The sequence below is a fragment of the Ictalurus punctatus genome, chromosome 19 (genome assembly GCF_001660625.3).
Source record: "Ictalurus punctatus breed USDA103 chromosome 19, Coco_2.0, whole genome shotgun sequence".
NCBI lineage: Eukaryota > Metazoa > Chordata > Actinopteri > Siluriformes > Ictaluridae > Ictalurus > Ictalurus punctatus.
Genome location: NC_030434.2, coordinates 18016139 through 18043961, shown reverse-complemented (window position 1 = coordinate 18043961; position 27823 = coordinate 18016139). Strand labels below are relative to the sequence as shown.

The following is a 27823-nucleotide window of genomic DNA, read 5'->3' as shown; positions in this document are numbered from 1 at the left end:
CAAAGGCTGCCTGCCATTATCAGGAATGTGCTCTGGATAGCATAGCACGGGGCAAATGACTCAGGGAGATGGGATGTGGGAGATTCAGAGGCCATACGCCTCTCTGAAGTTTTCCCTTTGATGTGGCACACTAACCTATACCAGATGCACCAGGTTTAGGCCACTAAGAAGTACCCATGCTGTATCATTGGCTACATATTCAACATACTGTATTCTCTCTCTCTCTCTCTCTCTCTCTCTCTCTCTCTCTCTCTCTCTCTCTCTCTCTCTCTCACACAAATACACCTGCCTTATAACACTCAACATCTTGCTACATCTTTCTCTTATATATGTTCAGGATTTGCTTTTTGGTACTGCACAGCTGTTTTAATTAGTCTACTCTTGCAAGTCATCTCCCCAGTAGTACGTGGCTGTTTTTAGGTGCCTTGGTGAACACACTTATTGCTACTTTCACAGCTAGAAACCCATCAGTCCTTATAGCAGTCTTATTTGTTTATTGCACACCATTTCCATTTAGCCTAATCTTGAATTGGAAAGATGATTGTATTCAGCAGGGTTGCGGAAACCGCATTACTGCCAACTGTAACCTTCACAGGATCCTTCAAAGACGAGATACAAGGCAATTTCCTGTTTTTCGGGTTGGTGAGGACGTACGCAAACTTGTTTCTCTCCCTCACTCAGCTCAGAAACATGCGCTGTCCTCAGAGGGCTATTGGAAGATGATGGGCTCGTTATCTCAGTCACAAACACTGAAAAGTGGTGATGAACGAGATGGGCAGAGTGTGTATCTGCTAGGTATTAGCACATAGCACAGCCTATTGTCTACCTATGGCCTTGAGAGTGAGCTTGGAGCTGTAGCAGTATGTCAGGCTGTATCCTCCAGTGGATAAGAGCTTTATGTCAGGTGGATAATTGGACTCCTGGCTTTTATGGTCTTATTTGCAGGGGTAGGGTGGAAGAGTAGGAGGGGGGTCTTATGTATACAACAACAGCTGAAGGTTATGTTTGTGCCTGAGCATCTGTGGGAACAAACCAACAGTTTCTAAACCACAAGTTGAGTAGGCTTGGCAAACACAATCCAAACATCAAAAAGCCCTGACCCCTTTCTGACCCTCACCTTTAGCTTGTGGGCTTGGATGTGCCTGCTGTTGGTGTGTTAGCTGAAATTCTTTCAAACTGAGTGCTGAGCATAATCAGAAGAGCTCCTAATGGCCACTCAGGAGACCTACAGCCAATAGATCCTGCCAGTCAGCTGTATCCTTTTCTGAAACAAAGATCTGTGCAATTACCACCTGCCATCACACTTCACGCACATTAGAGCAGGCCTCATCGCATCCCAGCAAAAAACCTCTCAAAGACAGTATCCCTACTCGACAACTATGAAGGAAGTTGCTGTCCGTTCTGAGTTCCTGTTTGTTTTCTTGTTTCTTTGTCAGTTAGCTATGTTTTACATTAGTAAAGGTGAAGAAAGATATTCATTTTTCCGCCTCGACTTGTGACCTGCGACTCCTTGGGAAAGCTCGCCCACACGCATGCTGTGCATTGTGGATACAAACAGCTGCAGGTCAGATATGTGGGATGGATTATGTGTGTATGTGTGTTGTTTGTTTGTGTGTGTCTTTGTCTTTGTGTATGTCTTACTTAACCTCCAAGCAAGTGCTGAAAAAATGAGTGAGTGTTTCTTAGGTGCTTGTATAAGAGGAGTCTAATATTAAACAATAAAAGATTTTTCACATGAATAAATTATGTAGACGTTCTCAGACAGCACGAATAAATCAGCACTTTGACTTATTGATTATGCAAGCATTCTATGAACCCTGTATTCATAATGTATTATAAATTCATTTGTTAAAAATGTGTTACTTAACACACATAAAGTCGTATAATGCCTTTCATACACCTGTATAATTGCTCATAGTTCTATTTGCATGCATAACATATTATAAGGCATGAGGGTATGACTGTATAATGATAGTATACAGCTGTAGTAAATCTATTATCATATGTTATGTAGTCAATCTGTAACTGTGCATAAGGAATAACACACAACGTACCGTGACTCTTGATGTTAATACAACAAAACAACCCACAGCTATGTTATGTTATGGAGAAAGCAGAAAGTGCAGACTCCTCCTTAATGGCTGAAAACTTTCTAACTGATACAAAGTGCTGACAGCCGAGACTCCTTCCATAACTGTTAAAGTGCACCTATTATGGTTTTTCAAATATTACCTTTCATGTAGTGTGTTATAGAGCTGTTTGTGAATGTAAAAAGTCTGCAAAGTTGAATAAAAAAGTTGCAAAGAAAATGAATAGAATGGATGAATGTGAATGGATGGATGGGTGAATTATTTTTTAAATATAAACAGTACCTAAAAATTTATAATCACTACATATTATGAGAAATTATGTTTTGTAATTATTTCTTTAATATTAAAATCCTGCTCCCATGATATTCCAAAGAAAATATGGGCTCAGCAAGAGCTAATTAGGACTGTTTGGAACAAATGGTTTGCACCAAATCAGCAGGCCACGACATTTATTACCACTGCTAATTAAAAGAGAGGATGAACATCTGCTAGGCCTAATCCTCACCTACAATATGTTTTGTGTGTGTGTGTGTGTGTGTGTGTGTGTGTGTGTGTGTGTGTGTGTATGTGTGTGTGTGTGTGTGTGTGTGTGTTTAGGGCTAAAGGTTATACAGGACGATAAATAACTAGTAGCCTGGCACCCAAGCAGCACCCAATCAAAAGGGTCCTTCAAGGTCTATTTATTACAGTTGGCATTTAAGTTTTTCTCTCTTTTCCACTTTCTCCACAATTCTCCTCCCTAAACTTAATCAAGTGATGAGGTGGAAACAAGGCCCAGTAGATAAAAGTGTTGGAGATGGTAATGATGCCAAGTAATGATTTCCCCAGAGGAAATCTGATCTATTGCCACGGGGAAGAGATGGAGAAGAAAGACCTGAGGGAGCGAAAGAGAGAGCGAATGAACGGAGAGGAGAGGAGGGGGAATCCACATCAGCATTTCATAAGAGGCTCCTCAGCCATGAAAGTGAGCTAGAAAGGGAGGTGGAGGTTGTATTAGAAGGAGAACGGTTCTCATCACCCCTTGGGTGTCTCGTTTTCTCGCTCCCTCTTCGCCTGTTTTTGAGGGCGGGGGAGACATAAAGTGTTTGTGTACACTTGGGGGGCTTCAGGCAGAGGCGCTAGGTGAAATTAAACAGCTGAAAGGTATGATTTAACAATGCTCAAAACTCAATAAGTATAAGATAAGCAGCAAATTAGATGTGTCTGTGTCAGGAAGATGGGAGGGAGGTAGAAAAAAAAAATCTCCCTCGATCGATCGCATCGTCAAAAATTTATCTCTGTACCCTGTACCCTGGACTCGCTGCCAAGGTTGGTGAGAAGTAAAGAAATAAGCACACGGAATATAACTACGCTCTCTCACTCTCATCTCTTTCCCTTCATTTCAAATTCCTATTCTACAATCATTGCGAACATTTTTACATGGATTTGCCCAACACACAGCCTTGAACATGCATTATGTGGGTGCTTCCACAATTGGAGTGCCATTGAACCCCTAACTTAAATAAAAATCTTTTTTTAACATTCATTTATAAAAAGAAAACATACATTAACCATTAAAACGCATTCTAGTCGACAATCTCATTTTTTCTTTACAAGGTTTCTTAGCTGATAAGGTTTCTTTGCTGACAGACTGATGGTATTCTTAGTTTATGATCTAGTGAACCAGTATCAGGATGTATTTATTGATAGAAACCTCAAAGCACTTCTGTAAATCACTCTGGATAAGAGCATCTGCCAAATGCTGTAAATGTAAATGTAAATGTATAATGTCTGCATTTTTGCTCTTAAATGAGGAACAGGGTTGAGTGTTCTAGCATAGAATGAGCAAAATGTGCTTAATAGCATCCATTCTAATGAACCAATGGCATTAAAGACAGTCGAAAGATTTATTTTTGGGAAACAGGGTTGCACTTTTAAAGAGACCTCATCACTCAATATGACAAAAAAATAATAATAATAATAAAGTTAGAAGAATGAGCAAACTTACTTTTCTTCTTCATATGATGAAACATCCCGTTGAACATGTCACATGTCCAAATATTTCATAATAATAAAATACAATAATACATTTCATGTGTTTGTGTAAGAGGGTTGAGTGGATTTTGTGGTGAATGAAATGCACATTTTTTCATACCTTATAATGGATGACTCAGGGGAAAGGATGTTTCAAGCATGGGTTGTTAAATGGATTCAAACAGTACTGAAAAAAAGAATAGTTTTCTTGAACTATTTTAATAATTATAGAATAATTCAAGGTAAAATGTTGTAATAGTGGGCTGGAACAGGTAAAAATGTTTTTCTATTTTTCAAGTGCTGTTTAAGATATTTATCGGACGTATGCATAGTTGTGAATGACACATTATCTATGTTTACAATGTCTTTCACCTCGTTTATTTGTAAATGTAATATGTGTGGGACACAAACGGCACAATGATCATGGAATCGCACGTGTCTTTTTGTTAATTAGAACAGTTTTTTGTTGATTGACAGGTACAACTCCACTTTTAATACTTAAGAGATTTCAATTTGGCAAACATAGATTTCTGAGCATTCGGTTTCCTCTTCGAAAAACAATTACGCAACACGTGGTGATTTTGCAAACAATGGTGAGAGTGTAGTTACACAATCTTGCAGCCATTGCCATAAGCACTAAGCACTAAGAGAACAGGGGTGCATGGGGGAGAAATTGTGCTGTGTCTGTCAGTGCATCAAGCCCAAAGGTGACAACGCACTCAAGCCCATTTGCACTGCATTAAGTCCAACTCACAGCGGAAAAGTGCCTCTCTGCGTTTCACCCCTCTTTACCCTAAAATAATGGAGCCTTTTTCACAGCTCCGGGAGGCTTTCGCAAGCTGTGCACTTAACGGCGTGCCATCATCACCTGCCTCTCTCCTCGCTGAGTACCTCCCAATTGATCTCCGTGAAGAAATTTTGCCATTGTCTGTGTCACGATTTGCACAGCTGGAATATTGCACTCGACTAAACCCAAGTTACCATTAAAGCCACCATTAGCCAAGGTGGTGGCAAGGGTTTAAATGTAAAGCTGCAAAGGCAATTTTTGAAAACATGACATAGTGCTGTCTAGATGGCTACACTGTGCTGGATGTATAAAAGTGAGCAATTCAAGAGCATGAATGACTTGTTTAAAGTCATGATTATGCAAATCAGTATGGACACAAGTTAATGTGCAGGCCACCGAGATGTTCTGCTTGGTATTCAAGCAAATGAGTTTCTTCTATGTTCTTGTATGCTTGGGAGAAAACACAGTCTGTCTGTGTGGTGTGTGTGTGTGTGTGTGTGTGTGTGTGTGTGTGTGTGTGTGTGTGTGTGTGTGTGTGTGTGTGTGTGTGTGTGTTTATATGTGTTTGTGTGTGGAAGCTATTATCCTCGGTCTGTTCAATTATTGATTGTCAAGTGCCACAGGGTGAGGGAGAGCCCAGTATACGCACACCAAATAAATCTCTGTTTGGACGTTCTGCACTGAGTCTCCATCTCCCTCTTTCCCTTGCTCCCCAATCTCAAACTGAAGTTTGGAGTTTTTACAGGTTCATCTTTTCAGCTATGTCAAGAATGCATCAAATCATGGACCAAATCATTTGGTGCAGAGTTTGCATTGGGGTAGTGCTAAATCTCCAATATTGACTGAGGACCAGAATTATATTTCATAAAATTCATTCAATCTTTCAAATAAAAACAATGTAAATCTTGTACAGATTGTAGAATTGTTTTTACAAGGCTTATTTGTTGGTAATGGCTGCAATTTGCGCTTAGATTTTGTACACAAAATATGGTTAATTAATGTCCATGCTAATGACATGAGAACTTTAAAGACATTTTGATGGTTTACTGAATTTGTAAAATTCATAATAATTAGGGGGGTACAGTGGTTTAGTGGTGCCTCGCAGCTCTGGAATTGGGGGTTCAATTCCTGCCACCACCCTGGGTGTGCAGAGTTTGCATGTTCTCCCCGTGCTGCGGGGGTTTCCTCCGGGTACTCCGGTTTCCTCACCCAGTCCAAAGACATGCATTGTAGGCTGATTGGCATGTCCAAAGTGTCTGTAGTGTGTGAGTGTATGTGTGCGATTGTGCACACTCACCCCGTCCAGGTTGTCCCCTGTCTTGTCCCCCGAGTGCCCTTGGATAGTCTCCAGGCTCCCCCGTGACCCTGTGTAGGATAAGCAGTATGGAAAATGGATGGATGGATATCAATAAAACTGTTAAATCATTTATTTTCAATCTATAATTTGAGTAACAGAGTTTTACATTCAAAGTGACCTTGTCAGGCAATATTGCATTATCATTGTAAATAAATTTAAAAAAAAAAAAAAAAAAGAAGGAGAGAACTTACTTTCTTCTTCTCATGAATGTCACAAAATTCAGATGATGTCCAGTAGCTTCCTGTTGAACATGTGACTTGTAGAATATATCCAAATATTTAATAGGGGTTAATGTGTTCAGCTAAAATTGCTGAGTTATGAGTATATTTTGTATAACCTTTAATGGGTGAATCATGGAAAAAGCTGTTTCACACATGTGATGATATATGGATTCACACATTAATGCAAAAATTAAAAAGATTTGGAAGTATTTTAATGATTATATTTCAAGGCAAAGTGAAGTTACAGTGTGACAATTATTTTAACGACAAAGATGTACATAGATTTTTTTGTGATGAACATTTTACCTATGTTTAAAATGGCACCCCAATCATGGAACCGCCCTAATCAATAATTATGCTGTGCTTCCTAACTGCTGAATCACATGTTTACTGTTTTGAAAGGAACTTTAAGGATGGAGAGAGTCCATATTTCCAACATGATTGAAATCCCAGTCCGCTTTACTCTTTATATTATCAGATGGTAGATTTTTATTTCATTCATAAAAGAAGGCAGATTTATCTATTATTAACTCTGCTACTCATAATGGCCACATTTCATGTACTGCTGAGACAGGGTTAAATGATTTGCAGTTAATTAGCTTGCCTCTTGGTTATTGATTTTCCTTCAGGACATAGTGGAGCTCCAAACAGCCGCTCTGAATAGCTCTAGTTCAATCTGTGTGTGGAGAAAATGCTCACCTGCTCGTCCAGTGCCGTCCAGCGCATGTTTCCTTCACTATTTTTAAATGTGATGAGTATATCTTACTCTGTGTCTATGTTGATTTAAATATGTGAATGAAGGTTTATTTCCTGCATTTTTTTTCTTGACCTCCAGGGAAAAATACTTCACAATTCTGCCATTAAATTAATGAAATGTTCAAATCGGACCTATAACACAGTGTACAGTGATTCACTTTTACACCTGCTGTTCCAAATGTTCATACACACACACACACACACACACACACACACACACACACACACACACACACACACACACACACACACACACACACACACACACACACACACACAATCAGTTTGTATTGGGAGCCAGGCTAAATCACACAGATCTTTAGACCTTTACTACACGACAAGGACTCGTGTGTGATGCAAACAGGCCCAGTGGGCTCATGAAGCATGTTGATGTTGGTGTTGCAGGAGCAGCAGCATATAGGCTTCCTCTGCTCAGCGTGTTGACACAAATAAAATGGTGTAAAAACTAATTTGCTCGAATCGATACAACAATATTGCCAAATAAATCACACTTGTGCCACATGTTTTTCCCCATGGACACTCTACAAGTGCTAATCATGATGTGGTTAAAAGTTAAGTGCAATTGTAGACCTATTCTGGTCTAGCGTAGAATACTGCAAAACCTGAATTGGAATTTTTAATGTTAATGATTAGCATGAAATGAATGATGCTTGCTAACAGTACTAAGCCTCTAATGATGTGTCAGCAATGCAGGGGTCTCACAAATTAGATGTTTAGCTTTCACTAGAGAGACTGGCCGTTTTTAATCCCCCAATTTGTTTAAAAACTGCCAAACTCTCTAGTGAAAGCAAAACGTCTGACCAGTCAGAGACCATTGTAGTCAGATGCAAAGGAGGAGGTGATTGTAAAATTGGTGATTGGGATATCTGTCTTTCTAATGCAAAAGGAATTGTTGGAAATTATTTTTAGAGGGAAGCATGGTGGCATATAGCTCCAGGGTCTCCGATTTGAGCCTGAGCTTACTGTGTGGTGTTTCACATATTCTCCCTGTGTACATGAGGATTTATTCCAGCATCTTCTGTCCTCCCCAAAAAATTAGGTGGATTCTCTAGTCTAAATTTTCCCTAGATGTTAATCAGTGTGTGAATGTATATGTGTGTGTGTGTGTGTGTGTGTGTGTGTGTGTGTGTGTGTGTGTGTGTGTGTGTGTGTGTGTGTGTGTGTGTGTGTGTGTGTGTGTGTGTGTGTGTGTGTGTGTGTGTGTGTGTGTGTGTGTGTGTGTGTGTGTGGTGCGGTGCTTTGCAATGGGCTGGTGTATTCCCATCTCACACCCAGTGTTCCTTGGGACAGGCTCTGGATCCACCGTGACCCTGCCCAGGAAAAAGCATTTGCTTTTTGAAGGAATGAATGAATGAACTCTTCTGTTGTTGTTGTTTGTTTGTTTATTGTTTTTTGTATATTTGTTTTTATTACTATAATCCGGATTATGCTTGATAATATTTTAGCTGCTTATGTACATATTCTCACTAGTGCAGGTCAAAATCCATGTGTCTCTCTTGTGTTGATTGTTGTTTAAGTGTACAGCTTCTGAAGAAGGGTGTCAATAATTCTTGACTAACCCTAAGTATACAATATATTGGTCAATCTATAAGATGGAGGCATAGATGCTTAGGCTGGCAATCTTGAAACAGTTGCCACAGCTGGCCTAAAACCATGGTAGGCTATTTCAGTGGTGGAAATCTCAGAATTCTTTGCATTAGTGATGTCTTCATGGTCAAACAGGCTTTTACTGAAAACCACCAATTACAAAGCCTCTGATTAAGAGAGAATCTCAGCAGTGCTGAAGAATTACGAGAATGTGTATCTAGCAGAAGAGCAAGTGCTGTTCACTGTTACCAGGCACCCAAATAGTGATGGCTGGCTCTCATTTGAGTCCATTCTCTCCCTCATCAATGTTTCAGGGTTGAGTAATGAAGTCGAATGTCTACTTCACATCTCATGACAGCTGTTATCTTGTCTGTTTCTCTCTCTTGCACTCTCTCTCATGCATTCTGTCTCTCTCTCTCTCACACACACACACAAGGAAGGAGAGAGAGAGAGAGAGAGAGAGGAAGGGATGAAATATGGTGGTACCCCCCCACTCGACTTCTACCTAGGTGGGCTCCCTGACAAGCATAAATTATGTTAATAGAACCGAATAAAAAACACTTTATTCCAAAGGTTTTAGTACTTTGGAATGTCAGGATGATCTAGTGTGTTACCTGGCGAGAAGTCTAAAGCTAAGTCGGAGCGCTAAAATATTAAAACATGAAATTTGCACACTCTCCCGAGGAGCGTCGGAAGGAAAATGAAGAATGCATCAGCTTGTTCTCCCATGTGGACATTTCTCCATCCATTAATTGATCAGCGCACCAAATATAACTCAGTGTAATGGCACTGTCGGTGGATTCTCACAGATAACGCAATGCATAGTTTGATGGACCTTTCATAAAAGGAAATGTCATTAGTGCTGTGTTTTGTCCTGTTTCCCACCTCACTATATTCAGTCAATGTTATCTAAATGCCAAATTATGACCATCAGCTAATTTAGGCCTTCGATTTAAAGACGTTACTTTGAGGGTTATTACATTTGGGAGGAGTTATCTGGTCAGGGGTTCTGATGAAATAGTGTTTTCTTTAATTATTCTTGTCCAGATGACAAGGAGCAGTCCAACGGCTTCGTCCATGCTTTTTTAATGAAATGGGAGACCCAGACGTGACATGTAAATGGAATGATTCTGAGGGAGGAAAAAAAATCTAATTTACACAAATTATCCACTTATCTCAAATGTATTTGATCAGCCGAGACATATTCAGTGTCCAAACTTTGCCTGTGTGTAGCTAGCATGAGTAAAAAGCAGTGGAAGTTTAGAGCATCATCATGGCAGCTACATGTCAAAATCATCACACACACACGATGACTTAGTGGGTAGCATGTGTGCCTTGTACCTCTGGGGCTGGGAGGGTCAAATCAAGCCTCTGGCCTCTGTATGTAAGTTCGCACGCTCATCCCATGCTTTGGGGGTTTTACACCGGCTTCCTCCCCCAGTCCAAAAACCTGTGTTGTACTGGCATTTCCAAATTGTCTGTAGTGTGTGAATGGGTGTGCAATGGATTACCACTTTGTCCAGGGTGATTCCTGATTTGTGCCCCGAGATCCCTGGGATAGCTCCAGGCTCCCTAGGTATGGTAGATGGATGGATGGATGATTGGATGGATGGATAATGTTTGGAAATCAAACATTGATTTTTATTTTCTACTGACACACTGATACAGTAGGTAGCACCGTAGTCTATCCTGAGAACACTGGGTGTGAGGCAGGAGTACACCCTGGATGGGAGCACCATACACACATTTACACACTCATATAAACACCTGGGGCAATTTTGCACAGCCAGTCCACCTACTGGCATGTTTTTGGAACATGGGAGAAAACCAGAGTACCTAGCAGAAACTCACACAAACATAGGGAGAACATGTGATACTCTACACATACAACTGTGAGGCATAAAATAAGTATGTAAGCCAAAATTTCTAACAGTGTCATTTGCATAGTACTGAAAAGTTTAAAGTCATTGGTATTAACCAATATGGCCTTAAATGCCCTATTTAACCTTGTTTCCAGGGGTGTGGCTGTATCTAGGCAATCTTAATAGTAATCTCGTGTACTGAGTTAGACATTAAATGTAGTTCCCTCTATTTATCAAATTACCATTAGATGAACTCCACTCAATTATATTCTGTTTATTCGCATGAAAATAAAACATAAAAATAAGTCCTAAAACTGGGGAAACAAAGAAAACCACATAGGAAAATGAGTTCTGGAAGAGGAACTGATGTACAGAACAGGAAGAGAGAAGAGAGAGAGAGAGAGAGAGAGAGAGAGAGAGAGAGAGAGAGAGAGAGAGAGAGAGAGAGAGAGAGAGAGAGAGAGCGTGAGAAAAGGGCGGGGAGGCTTGGTCTGGGTGTTCAATTACTGGAGCCGTGAGGTTAAATCAATACCATTTAAATTGCTTATGCTAATCACCGAAGTTCCAATCACTGCGATCAGCATAAGCAATCTGCTGACCCCAGCCAAGTTGAACGCAAGCTCCGCAACAGCACTCCTAATCTCCACCTGAAACATACGAGCAGAGTTCACACCATTCTGATCCTGTGGGCTATTACATGAAAGGGGTGAGTGTAATGCTGTCTGCTCTATAGGAACTCAGTTTATGTGTTTTCCTGGAGGAAGATCTTCTAAACCAGATGTGGGTTGACAGTCCAGTTAGCATATGGCATTTTTCGATATGACTGAGCAACTGATTTCTGTCTGTGCATTTCAAATATTAACATGTGAAGTTTGTAGGCTTTTTTTTTTTCTAATGGATTTTGTAATTTTGTTAGAGGCAGTTCTAAGACAGTTCTTGCTTTTTAAACTGCAATGACAAAGGACCTGACAAATCTCCTTGGATGTATTTTCAAACTGTTGGTTGCACAGCCCAGGCCTCAATCCACTGACCTACAGTATCTAGTGGCAGGTTCATCATGGAAGAAGACGTCGTTTTGCCCTTCTTTTAACTGAGTAAAGACAGCATATGGCAAAACTGTGACCTAAACCTAGTAATCTGTACCTGAAAAAAATATGACCAGTTGTCACATGCTGTAATCGAGGCTTCAGGATGACAACAAAGAGGATCGCAAAGGAACAATATAAAAAAAAAATCACTATTCATAGTGAAAAAGTCTGACTGAGGTGACGTTTGCTGAATGTAGACTTGTATTACGTACTGGCTGAGCCACAATAGCTTTGAACTGCTACTCCATCATTTCGCTCATTGAAACCTAATAGGTTGTAGCAAGTGTGTGTGTCTGACTGTGACCATTATAGACTGGCCTCAGGTACATTGGGGCCTGTTTCATCATATCAACCTGAGCTGGATGAAGCACCAGCAGTCCGCACATTACCTCAGAATCAGCCGCCATGGAACCATCACCTGCAATCAGCATGTGCCCTCAAATCGTCCGCTCTGCGAGGTCCAGCGGGCAGCAGACAGCAAGGCTCAAACTCAAATTGATTTATAATGCAGAGTGTCGGCTCTAAGTCGGATCTCGGCTAAGCATTCATTAATTTTTCAGGAGCCGGGGAGCCATTGTGTGATATAAATCTCTGCCGCACCTCAGCAGCAGCCTGCGCCACCACTTTGAAGTTCTGCCTAATTAAGCCCCTGTACAGTTAATAATCCGAACAATAAGGCGGCGGGCAGATCTGAGAAATATACGATGTCTGCTTAATACAGAGACAAAGAGCGAAGAAATGTTCTGACAGGCATGGAGGTGCACAGGCAGTCCATCTGTGTTCTCATCTGTACATCTGAATGTCTCTCTGAATACGATACGCTACCATGAAGCTACAAGGAGCAGCACAGTTTTTAAGAAACAGGTAAAAGAAAAGAACAAAAAGCACATTCCAAACCAGTTTCCTGAAAGATCGTCTGCAACCAGGAGCATATAGAGCTGAGCCCCGGTGCCATAGACAGAGTAGGAGGATCGGTACCTACTGATCATTGAGCAAGGTTAGGCGTTCCTCAACTGCCAGAACTGTAAAACGCTTGACTTAGCTGAAGTATTACCCCGGATCTGGACAAAAACACAAAAGAATTGAACAGAAACCTCTCTAAGCATGGCCTGTTTTTTTTTTTTTTTTTTTTTTAGCCTTGGAACTAAATAGCACTGTTTAATTTGTTACAGACAAAAGGCCATGGGGACCAGAGCCTTGGAACATTTTATTATCTTTTGTGCAGACAGGAGCACATTCTTCATGGCAAGTTTTGGAGCTTTATCGACTATACCTAAGAAAAATGTACTCTTCTGAACAACTTCTTGTAGCCATGCCCTCAGTAAGCCTGCATTATGTAGATTTTTCACTGATTCATGGAACGTTCTTCATATATTTGAAACTTTGACCCTTTAGGTTGGAAACGTGTGAGTTCAGACGATCAAATCTTTGGCCTGGCACATGCCCCGTATTTTGTGTACTGTGATCAGTTGAAAATAGATTGGGTTTTCAAACACCTCCCTCTAGTGGACACAGGACACATCACTTATGTTAACATGACATTTTAATGTCATGTTCTGGTATGTCAGGCTTAGATTGAAGTGTGGACTCCAAAAAATATTCGTACTATTCCAATACTCATAATATTCCAAAGCGGTCCTAAAATGCAAATAATTTGAGACATTAATTTTCAATCAAAAAAGGAATCAGTACACAGCTCATAAAACTCTTTACCTGTTCATAGCAAGGGCTTTTTGCACTTATTATGTATTTGTTTATAATGTGCTCTGATCAAAAAGACAACTCACATGCAGAGTCATTAAATATTCAATATTTTATTAGATGGTTGATAATATTAAGATGGTTATTAGAAAAATATTTATTAAAATATTTTTGAGCTATGGTTGTCTCCAGGGGCTTCACCTGTGAACAATTTCTTCATTTCGAAATTTTTCTTGGGTTCCATGCAGTCTGAGAAATCTGATTATTACTATATGATGTGAAATTATACTGCATTTAATAGCATTCCCTCTTTACCACTCTGGGTTTATTTCTTTGGCAAATGTGTTAGCCTGCTCTCTGGAATATACAGTTCTATATTTTTATCTTCAGTGTTTTATGTCACTGTTGTAGCTTTTCATCATATTTCTTATAACATATTCCAATGATCTAACTGAGAGAATCTAAAGGTTACTCAGGAAATATGAAAAAGATTGGAGGTGAAGGGTGGGCATACAAGATATTTGAGTATATTTGTATCATGTTTAGAAATTAGATCCAAACTCTTCCAATTTTATATTAGGGCTGGGATATTGTTGTTATGAAATTGTATGACTCATTTGTAGACTGTTTAGAGCACCATCACTTAAGACATTTATGTTCCATAGTTAAAATTGCATCAAGATAGTAAAATTAAAACAAATGTTAGGGTTTCCAGTTTAATCAAACAATACAATTAGATAATATTCCACCGGCATGTTACTGTACTGCTCATACAGTGGTTTAGGTAAGTATCAACCCCCTTTCCCCCCCCATCCCCCCCGCCCAACACACACACACATTATTTTGTCTTACGAACTGGAACTGAAATGGTCTTAATTGGAATTCATGTCATGAACATACAGAAAGAACCCCATAATATTGAAGTAGGGGAAAATTCCATATAATTAGCAAAATTATTTACAAATAATAAACGTAAAAGTTGTAACTGCATAAGTATTCACCCCCACCGGTGTGAAACACCTAATAACTGCAACAACAATCCTCCAAAAAAAAGATTGGGGGAAAAAAAGAATACATAAAAAAAAAACTCTAGGTCAACATGAAGTAACGTTAATATTATAATAGAGTTTACACTTGATGTTATTGTATAGGATTTAGTGATAATACAGTATAAATTTAATTTTAGACATGAAAAGGTCTGGTGTCTGGTGATATTCCTCAGGGGATTCTCCCTACAGCCGCAGTACAATGGTGAGGACGTGGTAGGCCATGCTGCCAGTAACGCCTATGCCCACTATCCAGGACAGAGCCCTACTGGGCTGAGGGAGTGCCATCACATACGATAATGTATGAACGAAACGTGACCCTACAAACAGGCGGAAATGGAGCAGAGCGGTTGAAAGCTCTGGTCCTGTCAGAGTGTAGAGCAAACCAATCACCACAAAGGGAATAATGTTCTCCAGGTCGTTCTGATGGCATCTAGAGACACAAAGCAAAGCTTATTTTCATACAATAGACTCAAATTTGATTGTTTTTGAAACATTTGACACACGTATAAGTGATGTTAGACCTTCGAACACGTTCCACATCATCGTTGACCCGCAGCATCTTTTTCTTCTCCTCAGGAGTTTTGGCAGTGAAAGTGTCTTCAGTGTTTGCAAATGCCTGTTTAAGTTGAAGAGAGATCATGTCTCGCTCAAATCATACAAAACAACACCTTTATGTGTTAATAATTTTCATGATTAATATTTACAAATGACCTGTACTATGTCAAGTTAGGAGAACTTTCTCAGTAGATGGACAAAAAGATATTTGGTGTATGCAAAGATGTTGGGCCCATATATATTGTTTAAATGGTGTTAAAGTTATAAATTCATACTACTGCATGAATTATATATATATATATATATATATATATATATATATATATATATATATATATATATATATAATCATGGATATATATATATATATATATATATATATATATATATATATATATATATATATATATATATATATATATATATATATATAATCATGGATATATTTACATTTTTTTATTATTATTTTGTAGGGGGATGTAGTTGGTAAAGTTGTGCAATAGTGGAAAGTATCATATAGTCAAAAATAACACAAAATATATGAGACTGGGATGAATGAGGAAAAATACTTTGAATGTGGAACAAAAAAATGGAACTATTAGAGAAGCCTAGTGTCTTTTTGCTGTGTAGAGTTGGCCTGTATCAACTGATGAATGCACATACCACAGGTCCATTAGTTAATGTTGTTGGTATATGGCAACAATTACATTTTACCATTTAACAGAACACTCAAAATATATAAATTGTTTAATTTTTTTTTCCTTTAAGTAGTTTTGCCTAAATATAAAATATATATATATATATATATATATATAAAAAACAATTGAGAGCCCTCCAATGATGAAATGCCTTGACCATGCCATATGATTGCAGAAAAAGAAATACAAACAGCACTTCCTGGTCATGTGACATGGCATTGTTTTGTTATGTTAAAGTTAAAGTCCCCTTTTTCCAGTTACATAGGAATATAGTAGTTTTGTATTACTGACTAGAAAAAAATAGGAGATAAATTAATTGTTGCCATATGGCAACACTATGTAGTAAACTGTTAACCTGACTTTCAGTGGCATCTGCGGTTTATTTTGTAATGTTAATTTGTCTGTTTTCACTTCGGTTAACAATGTCCTACATTACCCACAATGCCACTTGACTATGTTCTGATAGTGGCACCTGTGGGATTTAGCACTCCTTTTATCTCTAAGGCCAATGCAGCAGTGCTTTAGTCCTTTAGTCTGTCCAGTCCTGTACACTCTATACATTCTGCTCAAACAGGTCAGGTTCTAAAGCTTACATTTTCATGCCAATGCTTCATGCTAATCATCTCATAGCTTGAATGGGGTCTCTGCCTTATTTCAGCACAATGGTGTTGTATAGCTGTATTGAATTCTGAGTTTAACATTTTCAGTCTCTACTACTTCTACATTGGATTTATCTTTAAAAAGACACTGAACATCGCTGGGAAATGGTGAGTGAGAAACCAAACTTGTGCTCTTTTGTTTTTAGGAGCTAACAGTAAAATCTGGCCATCAGTGCTTATGCTTTTTATGTTTCAAATTTGTGATTTTTTTCCCCTTTTAAACACCATCATAACTGCATTGACAATGTGATGTAGCCATAGCAAAAAAAAAAAAAAAAAAACAACATTATAAACCAAAATCTTTTTTTTTTTTTTTTTTTTTAATACAGTAACACTGCACATGTCACAAATATTTCAATATTAACATATTTAATGTGCTTCAGGGTATAGTTTTCTTTTAAGTAGAGTACTCAAATAGGCTAAATGTGACAGGAAAAAATCTTCACCAAACCACAGGAGTAATAAAAATAGAATAATGTTCGATATGTACCAGTGTTGTTAAAATACTCCATACTCCATACTCTGTTCTCAACTAAAAGGCTTATACACCTCAAATGTGTATCCTCTCTTACCTTTCTGGTGATTCTGAAGTATGCAGTTAAAAAACTCATGGACATCATCTTGAGAATGACAATGGTGGCATAAGTGGAGAAGGCTAGGAAAACCTCACTGTCAATTACGTCAGCCATTGTCAGAGTTCCTCAGTGAATTCCTGTCATAAAATAAATGGTATTTGACGCATCCAAAGTCAATCAATTTCTCCAATAACATTCGCAAATCTCTTCAAGTCTGGCATTCATTTTGAGCGTGAATCACTGCTCGGAGTAGCCAGACTTCTTCAGCACCTCAGGCTTTATTCATAATCCAGAGTGTACAATAAGTATATCCCTTCATATAAATCCTATTGAACAATCTAAACCTGCTGTCATACTGGATAATGTTTAACGTTGCCTGTTCTCTATTCTGGATATGAAATATCCAGCTATGTCTGTGCAGTGTAAAGGACTATGCTCGAGTAAACATGTCTATAGCACACAGCATTAACAATTCATGAAAAATGTTGTGTTTTTTGGACTATTTCCTTATTTATCTTTTGGCATTTGCTAAGCAAATTATATTGATGAAGCATTTTTAATTAATTCCAAGTCTTACAACAACGTTTTTCGGCAGTTTCCTTTCTATTTAAATCTCTGTTGCTCAGATTTGCTGTTTGTTTTGCCTTTACACACACTAGCTCAGGTTTTCCTGCTGTATTTCATTCTCTTATTTTCTGTGTTTGGGAATATGATCCCAAAATTTGCATTTCAGCTTCTAGCAGCTGAAGCGAAACACTAATATCTCTCCCATGTGGAAAAGAGCTGAAGTAGTTCAGTAGTTGCATTACAGTAAAACATGTTCTAACCTGAAGCCACTTTGTGCAAACTTAAACATTGAGATGTGCCAAGAAACTGTGTTAAGAAAAAGTTTAACTTACCTCTACTATGAACGTAACTAGGTGTAGGTTTAGTGCAAGTATTTCCTTGTTTTATCTATGGGTGCACACCGATAGTGAATTTGAACTTATGGACCGCCTTCATGAGCTGACGCCAAAAAGTTGCCTAACCTCTTTCCCCTAAGGCTTTAGCAAATGTTGCAATATGTGAACTTTGGAATGAATTAAATCCACACAAAAAACTGCAGCAGACTAAACATGCTGTTAAAATGCTTCCTTGTGTGATTTCTTGAATGCAGATAAAATTATAGACAATTGTAAAGATTTCAGTGCACTAAATAAACATTGGTGGTCATTAATAATGAGTAAATATAGATGATATGCTCTTTTATTTAAGATATAAATGATGATAACTGACAATAAACCCCTATAAGCCACTTTTCCACTCCTATGGTATTCAGATGTTCTTAGAACTTAATGCTAGCTTATTATATCGTGCTATCAAGCAAGCTAAGATTAGGCTAAATATTATATAGTGTCTCTAACAAGCTAGCGAACATATTGTGTAAAACAGTAACCAGAATGCTATAGTTCACATTAGGTTAACTATTATATAAAGTAAACTAGTAGTAGAGGAGTTTTAGGTTAATTAATATCTTGTGTAAAACAGTCTGATTTGAATTTATCGTCAGTTCTGAGCACTGTGTACAGCAGTAAGGTTCGGAGGCTCAGTCATAATGCAGAGCTCATCAGGGTTTACACAGCGTTAGCTGAGTCACTGTGTCAGTGATATCATGCAGATTAATTCAATTCTCCCCCTCGCTCTAAATCAATAGCTACTTGCGAATATTGTCCTATATTTTCTGTTTGCTGACTCACGGTGACAAACCAAGGAGTTTTAATACCAAAAAAAAGTACTGAAAAGTAAAATAGTGTCAAAGTAGTGGTCACTGAAACATGGCTGTGTAAGTCTGTTGCTTATCCTGAAGGAAACTTGGCTGACTTCAACATGTTTCAACAAGATAGGCTGTCTAAGGGTAGAGGCGTGCCAAGTTATGATAAAGAACACTCCCAAATAGAACTTTAATATTAGGTTATCAAATAGTCTTCCCCTGTCTGTGTGTGAGTGGATGCTATCACCCTCAGTCAGCAATTGCATGCATTATGCATAATGTTTTAAGTTTTTCAAGGTCTGATCTGGTTTAACTCGGTGATTTTAATCGGGACACGTTCAAAACCTCTAAGAAAATATGTGTCAGCGTAACAAAACCAAATCACACTAGCTTGTTTGTTTGTTGTGGTGGTTATTTTACATTTTCTTCTAAATTACTCTCAATAATACAGGCTTTCCTGAAAACTTTGGCTTTTTTTGTAGGGTTTTCTCTTGTAGACACCGTTCTATTTCATCCTATACAAGCATGCAACGTGAACAGTCTCAAGTTACTAGAGCATACAACACACTCTGGTAGTACTTGACCTACAACATTTTTGAAAGTAAGTAAGTAAAGCTTTATTTATTTAGCACCTTTAATATTTTCAATCAAGTCTGGACATGCTTCCTTTTCTTCTAGAGCATCCCCAATTCAGTTCAATTCAATGAGCTTATCGGCATGATGGTGACAGGACCTCCTGCATTGCCAAAAGCATTGAATTGACAAAGAATTTTCTTTTACAAAACAGCAGTCATTTCTTTTATTAAATACCCATTTCATAACATCTTAAAGGTGAAATGATATTACCATCTTAAATGGTAAATAAGGTTTTGTAGCACAGTTTTTGTATGTAAATCTACATATTCTATAAAATATATTGTGTCACTGTACAGTCCATACAGGATTCCATGAAGTTTATTTGTGATTGTTACGGCCAAAAATGCTTGATTTTGGGCAGCTTTTTTTTTTTCTTCAACATTTGCGATGCAATTTGCGGAATGTTTTGTGCTCTTTTTTTTTTTTTTTTTTTTTTTTTTTTTTTTTTTTTTTTTTTTTGCAAAAACTGCTTGAATTGCACAAAATTGTTTTGCACAGTCTGTACTTATGCTTGACGGACATGAATCAAAGAGGGCTTTGACTGAATGCGCATTCTGATGGCGTCACATGATGCATCTTGGCACAAATCTGCAGAAAATCTGTGGTATTTTTGAAAAATTGCAAGCTCCTCTGAATATTGCGGAGTTTGCTTGATTTTGCATTCATTTCTGTGATCACAAAATTGTGAAATCCTGGAGGGACTGATTTGACGAGAATGGTCAAAACTATTAAGGTTTTGTCGTGCACTTTTTGCATGTGAATCTGCAGACTGTGTCACTATTGTCAAACAGAGGAATGATTTCTTAATACATTTTTAAAAAAGGAAAATTTGGCTTTAAACTTTGACACTGTCTATAATTATTTGATGTACAGTTCCAGACTGATACTGCAAAATATTACAAAAATATTGAGTCTTGAGGCCATTTAAACTGATAGCACTTTCTCCCAATAAGCACTTCTATAGATTTTTAAATGTGCGTGTCTCATCATTGGTTATGTTGGCTTTGTTTTTGTCTCTTATTCATCATTTTATTTTCTCCAGTGTTTTATTTTATCCAACTTCTATCTTGTGTTTCTGTTCCTTCACTGACATCGCTGCTTGCCAGGCTGCCTTTGTAAGAATTTGTTTTTAATGTTTTGCCAGGTCACATTAAAGATTAAAAAAATAACAATTCCATGTAAGGTACATATGATACTGCAATATAGCTTAGATATTCAGTATCAGATTAATTTATAATCTTACATGCCACTAAAAACACTGAAGTGATGCAGTGATTTCCATCTCCTGTTATCCTAATACAGCGGACATCACAGCATGAGTGTTTAGTCCCTTCTCTGTCTGGGTGATCCGTCCCTCTTCACGATCACACCACTGTCGGTTTAAACACCATGCATCAAGTTTGCCATTGTATTGGTTTTCAAAATGCATTCCAGATGTACGAACCATTCTTATCTCAGCTAAAACATATTTTCTTCATTCCATATGCATGAGCTGCCAGAAGAAGACAGTACAGCAACGAGAAATAGCTGATAAAGAGTGGAAAGTTGGTTAGATGCCTTGCATGCACATGCACCTTTCACTTTCCTATTTATTTAAGGTATTTTGCATGCTAGAGACTGCTGGTAGAAGGAAGGGGGGCTAAGTTGTCAGAAGAACACTTGAGAGGTGTCAATCATAAATGGGACAGGAGGGTTGGAGGTGTCTCTATTTAGCCTGAGGGCCATGAGTGAGAATGGGGGAAGTTGAGGTGACGTGTCGATGTGCTCACCATCACGTCGGTAACGTTAGGAGACACAGAGGAGCAGTGTTTGATTTGATCAGTGGTGCTGCGAGAGAGATGAAAGCTAATGGTAGCTCTTGGTGTGGTATATTTACATAAAGCTTGGTGTTATGTTTTCAGAGAGAGAAAGAGATTTGAAATCCAACGAGCCCTTGATTGATCTAGATCTCAGACTGGCAGTGTGTTCACTCTAACGACAAGTTATTACAATTAAAAATCTGATAAGGATTTGACAGTAGCAAACATGATCAGAGTCTGACTTCCTGATCGCCATGTACTGTCATAACACTTGATGACCTTCCACTTTGAGCAAAGCAACGCTGCATGTGAGGGAGCGAGAGACCCCTAACACAAATAATGTGGCATGATTTCCCACCAGGATCTGTTAATGGCAACCACTTGCATTGATTTCTCACCACATTCACCAGTAATTGGGATGCTGGCTGTGGAGTCACTCTATTGATTTTGAACTGCTAGCCAGCTTGTGCTAGGGCTGTTAGGACAACGATGACTAAATAACAGCCGGCCCGATGATCCTAATGCCTGGAGCCAAGCGCAGCTATTGATTTCATTACTGAAAGCCTCCTTGGCTCCTAGCACATACTTTTTTATTTATCGACCCAAGGTGGTGCCCACATTTCTTCCTGCACTGTCACATGCCCCATGCCCAACCAATCAATGTGTGAATGCTGAGCATGCGTGGTATTACACAATGAGCTCAGGGGCCTGCTGTACATTTTCTTAAGAAAGAAATATTAAACAGTAACAGTCAGTACTTAAAGATTCTCAGAGTTTATCACAGCATTTGTTATTTTTAAAGGTGTAGCTTACGCAGTGATATTCACCAGTTATCAAATAAATTAAAAACAAAACACAATAGATTGGAATTTAGTGCTCCAAATATCTGTATCTGGATTTAATCTGAAGTGGCCTTGGCCTAAACTAAAAATGTTGCTTGATATATTTTTAATAAATATGGGCCCTATAACTACACCCTGGAAAAAATGATGGGGTAGAAACGCCAGCACTGTCAGCATGATGAATTCTGTGAACTATGACAGTTCCTCAGCCTTCATAACTGGTCTCAACTAGAAATGTGTGCAATTTTTATTAGTTTTTATTTTCAATATTTTTGTTTGAACATACCAGCAATATTTTCTAACAAATTTAATTGCGGTCATATTTCCCAAAATATAAACAAACTAGTAGCCTAATTTAAACCATCGTAACCTGGTGGGTTCCTGCGGGTTTCCAGGACTGATGTACACTTCTAGTCTCAAGGAAATGCCGTGTGAACCTTTCTAACATGCTTTCAAAAAAAAAAAAAAAAAAAAGGAATAGTGTTAATCCTATTTGTATCTCTACCACCAACACAGGACAACAGCAAAATGTGACAGCCTTTTGGTTTTATGTGCAATCCTTTTTTTTTAACATGTATATGTTGACTGAAAAACAATATCAGAGTCCATGACAAGGAACAGAACACTGACTGTCACAGTTATAAAAGACAAATGCATTCTTAAAAATCCAAACAGGCAAGCAAAGGTCAAAATATGGAAATACCAGAACAGTACACCAAAGAAATATGATTCAGTGTAATACAGCTCATGGTTGCAGTTACATACAACACATGCAAGTCTCATTATAAAGGAGTTGAGTTTAGCTACAATGTCATAGAGTTGAGCCAGTGAATATTTTTTACAGTTTAAACTCAAGGACAATATAGCTAAACACATTCCATCTTTTCAGTTGTTGTCCATGGTCAAATATGCACACACACACACACACGCACGCACGAGCAAGCTCTTTACATCTAATTAATTTTATAAGAAGATATTGAAGTTCTTTAATGAATAGAAACCATACCTTTCAACAATTACAAAGCAGATTCCAAAAATTCCAAGGTAAATATTTATTAATAGCACTTTGTGGGATTTAACTGTAAAATTCATCACACAACCATTTTTCATACTGATAAATTATGCATTAATACTTTCACATTATTGGGGCATGGTGGCATATTAGTTAGCATGATTGCCTTGCATCTCCAGGTTTGGGGGTTTGATTTTTTCCTCCGTCCTGTTGCATGTTCTCCTCGTGCTTCAGGGGTTTCCTCTGGGTACGCCGGTTTCCTTCCCCCAGTCGAAAGATATGCATTGTAGGCTGATTGGGATTTCCCTCAGTGTGAATGGATGTGAGTGTGAGCGAGAGAGAGCGAGATCGAGAGCGAGCGAGCGCGAGTGTGCGTGTGCGTGCGTGTGCGTGCGTGTGCGTGCGTGTGCGTGCGTGTGCGTGCGTGTGCGTGCGTGCGTGCGTGCGTGCGTGCGCGTGCGTGCGTGCGTGTGCGTGCGTGCGTGTGCGTGCGTGTTTGTGTGTGCGTGCGTGTGCGTGCGTGTGTGTGCGTGCGTGTGTGTGCGTGCAAGTGTGTGTGTGTAAGTGTGATTGTGCCCTTTGATGAGTTGGCACCCTGTCAATGGTGTCCCCCGCCTTGTGCCCGGAGTCCCCTGGGATAGGTTCCAGGCTCCCCGTCACCCTGTGTCGGATAAGCGGTATGGGAGATGTTCAGGGTTATGGTGGGTCCGGAGCCTATATATCTTGGATGGGCATCACACCCATACACACACATACACATTCAAATTCTCCTTCAGACACGTCTCTTTTTGTGTGAGGAAGAACCTGGACACAGCTTCATTGGGTGAACTGTGGTGTAAAAAGTGTGGACATGTGTATTACTGTAGTATAGGATATACTGTAGCACCTAGATGGTTAAGGGTTATGTTGTAGGGGTTTGTTGTTGTATTTGTTGCAGGGTTGTGCACAAAACCTTTAAGGATTCACTCAGTGAGTTAAACGAAAGAACCAGAACGAAAAAGTACTATATGGCATGTTTTATTCCCTAAAAAATGTACTGAAGGTGATGTGCACTACAGGAGATTTGTTATTTTAATTGGATTTGAAAATAATTATCAAGCTTTTCATGATTCAATGGCGTTTCAAGGTAATTAAAATCAGTATGAGGTTATAGTAAAGAAAGAAAGAAAGTTCTACACGGATCTAGAGGTCAGATAAATGAAACTGAAAGACATTACCACCCAATGTAGTATAAGATGTCAGGAAACTGTATCAGAGACTAACTATTCCTATCTCCAGTGGTTATGTGTATGCAGAGTTCACCTCTTGAGCACAGAGGACAGGTTGAAAGATAAGAAGGAACAAACAGAACATTCTCAAACAATGAACCATCAGCATGGCATCCGGCTTCACTTTCCTCCTTTTATGTGAATATAACTGCGTGTCCTTGTGTTTTCCCTGAGAGGCAGTATGATTTAAATTGGTGAGGGAATATAAAGAACTGTGTGAACATAGGATTCATTTAAGTAAAATATGTGCCACTTGTCAAGGTAATCTTGGATACAGTTAACTGTACGTGGAATATAAAGGTGGGTTTTTAATGGAACAAACAAATCTCTGAGGCATATATTGGAGAACAAATATCTTGGTTTTAGACTCAAAAGTGTCGTATCATTTGTGGTTGAATAAATCAGTAAAGTCAAGGGACAGTTGATTTTCTATATTGATCTATTTCTTTTAATCATCAAGCAGAAATTTGAGGATTGAGGAGAACAAAATATGAGTTTCTAATGAACACAATAGAGTTGGTGTGTTTAAGTTTTAGACAATTTTTAAACCAGATGTTTAACCTTTTCAGATTGGGAAGTTTCCTAATGCGTGTTGGTTTAAATTGAAATGAATGTTTGATTAGCACAGTGGTCAGCGTCGCCACCTTAAAGTTCCAGCGTCTCCGGTTTGAACCTGAGCTCAGGTTATTGTCTGTGTGGCGTTTTACACATTCTCCCCGTGTCGTAGGTAGATTGGTTATGGATTGGCCACTTCAACCCTGACCAGCAGTTAGAAAAGATGAACACGATTGTATAGATGAATGGTACAGATCAGAGGGTTATAAAAAAATAAATCATAAAATCATTAAACATGGAACAGATGAATGCTGTAAAGATGTTCACTCCTGTAAAGAAACGATGGCATCTCTTTAAAGCTTCTCTTGGTGCTAAAGGTTTTTTGGAAGTTTATTCTCTGTTTGTACTTAAATATGGTTCATTACTGTTAAGATCTTATTAAAGGTCAGATTTAAAATGGTCCATCATGTTCTGCTGAATTGTAGATATTAATTACAGCAGATGTACTAAAAACTTTTGAACTAAATGACCCTGTTAACTCTAAAATACATTTTACAGCCAAAGGTCTTATGAACATATTCCATCTATTCAAATAATATCCTCAGAATTTGAATGTGTACAATGATATTTTGGCAGTTTATTGGAGGCGTATTGTAGATCCTTTAATTTTGAACTTTCTATTCACAGAACACATTTTTATTAAAATTGTTATCATATTCAAGTTCGCTTTATTTATAGCTGTATTTGTTTTTGGGTTATCGAGTCTATTCAATTGACCAGTCAAACAGGCTGATAACGATAGTTGGAAGTTAATAATAAATATAATAACTGATGAGGGTTGGTTTTGATTTCCACCACTGTAACAAAAATACACACACAAAAAGTGTATATTTTATCCCCTTTGAGAAGCATAATTCTAGTGTGCTAATACTGTACAGTGCCTCCATATTTAATTTTATTTATTTTTAAGTCCATTTACAAAGCCAGGTAACAGTAGTAGTAGTAGTAGTAGTAGTAATAATAATAATAATAATAATAATAATAATAATAATAATAATAATAAAAAATGTTGTTGTATAATACAGGTTATTTCATTTGTATCCTATGTTGGAAGTATACACCTACATCAAGCAATGAGCCACAAGCATGTAGATTAGCTTCAACTTTAGTGGTAGAGAAGTTTTAATTTGTTCTACAGTATTACTATGTACACGCTTATGAGGCTTAGTCTTGAGTGGAGGACCTCATATTGGACATGGCCCGGGGGCTACAAATTAAGATAATTGCAGCTGGCAAGGTCCCCCATTAAGTGGCTGGCATAAGCAGGCGGCTGCTCCGTTTCCATTTACCATGCACAAAAAAAGAAAAACGCACACTTTGCTCGAGAGCCACAGTGCTCTGCGGGAGGCCGTGCGCTCATTAGGGTACTTTATTCTAGCCAAGCGTCTCCTGATGTAGCTCCATCTCCTTATCCTCCTCCTCACAAAGGGAGATACATCTCTTTTCAGCAGGATAATTACCAAGATAATTTTATCCGTAATGATGCTTGTCAGTCAGGAGCGTTGATGAAACTGGAGAAGTTCTCAGATAGAAAGAAGGGGGGGAATCCCTTCAGATTTTAGTTGCTGAGAAAAAAGAAAACAGGAAAGTATGAACAAAGTAAGCAGGGAAACTTTTCTATCTGACCTTCTGCAGAAAAGTGGTGACGATGTTGTGAAGCGCTTCATGAACCTTGCTTGTAAATTGCTCACTTTAAGGTTGGTTCAAGAAGGGGCTAATATCCATTTCTTCATAAAAATTTCACTTAATTACCGTTTTATGTTATTATGGTCTTCATTGGAAAGGAAACTGGCTTAATATATTACGAACCCTTATTTTTGATTCTTTCTTATATTGCGATTTCAGTTATGTTAGGTGTTAATGTTTAGTTGTGTTAGGTTTTAGGTGTTCATAACCTTGTATAGGCACCAAAATGGATGTAATTATGAAGTGTCAACCAGCCATTCTGTGATCAATACTAGCTGTTCATTGTTGCTGAGCTGTCAAATTACTTTTCAGGGTTAGCTTACTGTTAGTGACTTGGCTGACATTTTTTTGTTTATTTTAATGTATTTATTTATTTATTTATTTATTTATTTATTTATTTATTTATTTATTTATTTTTATACTAGTTACAAACAAACACAATTCAGTTAAATCCCTTTTCAGGACCATGAGGAATTGAGAAATTTCAACATCTGGCACCAATAGGCTGATGTTAGTAAACACAACAGTTTTTGTTCTCTACTGTGCGATGTAGCATAAAAGTACGCTTAAAAGTATGCTGTAGTATTTACAATCTAATCTCTGTCCATGGAATCTGCAGCATATGGGCGATTGATTTAAAATAATAATAATAATAATAAAACTTACAGATTTAGGGCTTAATTTACAAGTACCTTTGACTGAAGAACCACTGAAAGAGTTCTGCAGAGAATCTGAGTGGTGTAGTTGCTTGGTAACTATAGTCACATGGTCTAGGTTGCACAGGTTGAATCCAAAGGCAAACCGAGAGGAAAAGATCACAAAAACATCCAGGTGATTGAAGCGGCGCTAATTGAACAGTGGCGACAGCATCCTAAGTGTTCTTTAGAAATTTGAGTGCGTAAAACTGCCAAACTAAACATGTCTACTTGTCAACATTTTTAGACTGAGGGTACTAGTGGCATCACTGGCGTTTACATTTAAAATGGGTGTGAACACCTGCATTGTGAGGTATTGTACAGTGTGAACAACTATGTGATGTGATTTTCAGCATTGCGTCAAGAGCTGTGAAGTGTGAGCTGTAGTCAAATAGCATCATTTCTCTGCTCATAAAATGTAAGCCCAACTTTAGCAAGTGAGTCTCGAGAAAGAAAACAGCTGAATGTGTTCTGAATGTGTTATTGTTCTGTGGTAGGGGC

General features: G+C 38.3%; 1 protein-coding gene and 1 long non-coding RNA gene across 2 annotated transcripts in view; one reads left to right on the top strand and one right to left on the bottom strand.

The window, feature by feature from the left end:
* Positions 1–13577: 13577 nt before the first annotated feature.
* LOC108279760 (microsomal glutathione S-transferase 1) lies at positions 13578–18072 on the bottom strand. Its single transcript, XM_017494204.3, has 4 exons — positions 17919–18072; positions 17017–17156; positions 15054–15148; positions 13578–14962 (listed from the first exon to the last, which is right to left on the bottom strand). The coding sequence occupies exons 2-4, from the start codon at positions 17131–17133 to the stop codon at positions 14716–14718; spliced, it is 459 nt and encodes a 152-aa protein (XP_017349693.1). The 5' UTR covers positions 17134–17156; positions 17919–18072; the 3' UTR covers positions 13578–14715.
* LOC128635369 (uncharacterized) overlaps positions 16241–27823 on the top strand; it is a 25463-nt gene continuing 13880 nt past the window's right edge. Inside the window, exon 1 of the long non-coding RNA XR_008398346.1 lies at positions 16241–16552. This is a non-coding gene — a long non-coding RNA (uncharacterized LOC128635369). The remainder of the gene's footprint in view (positions 16553–27823) is intronic.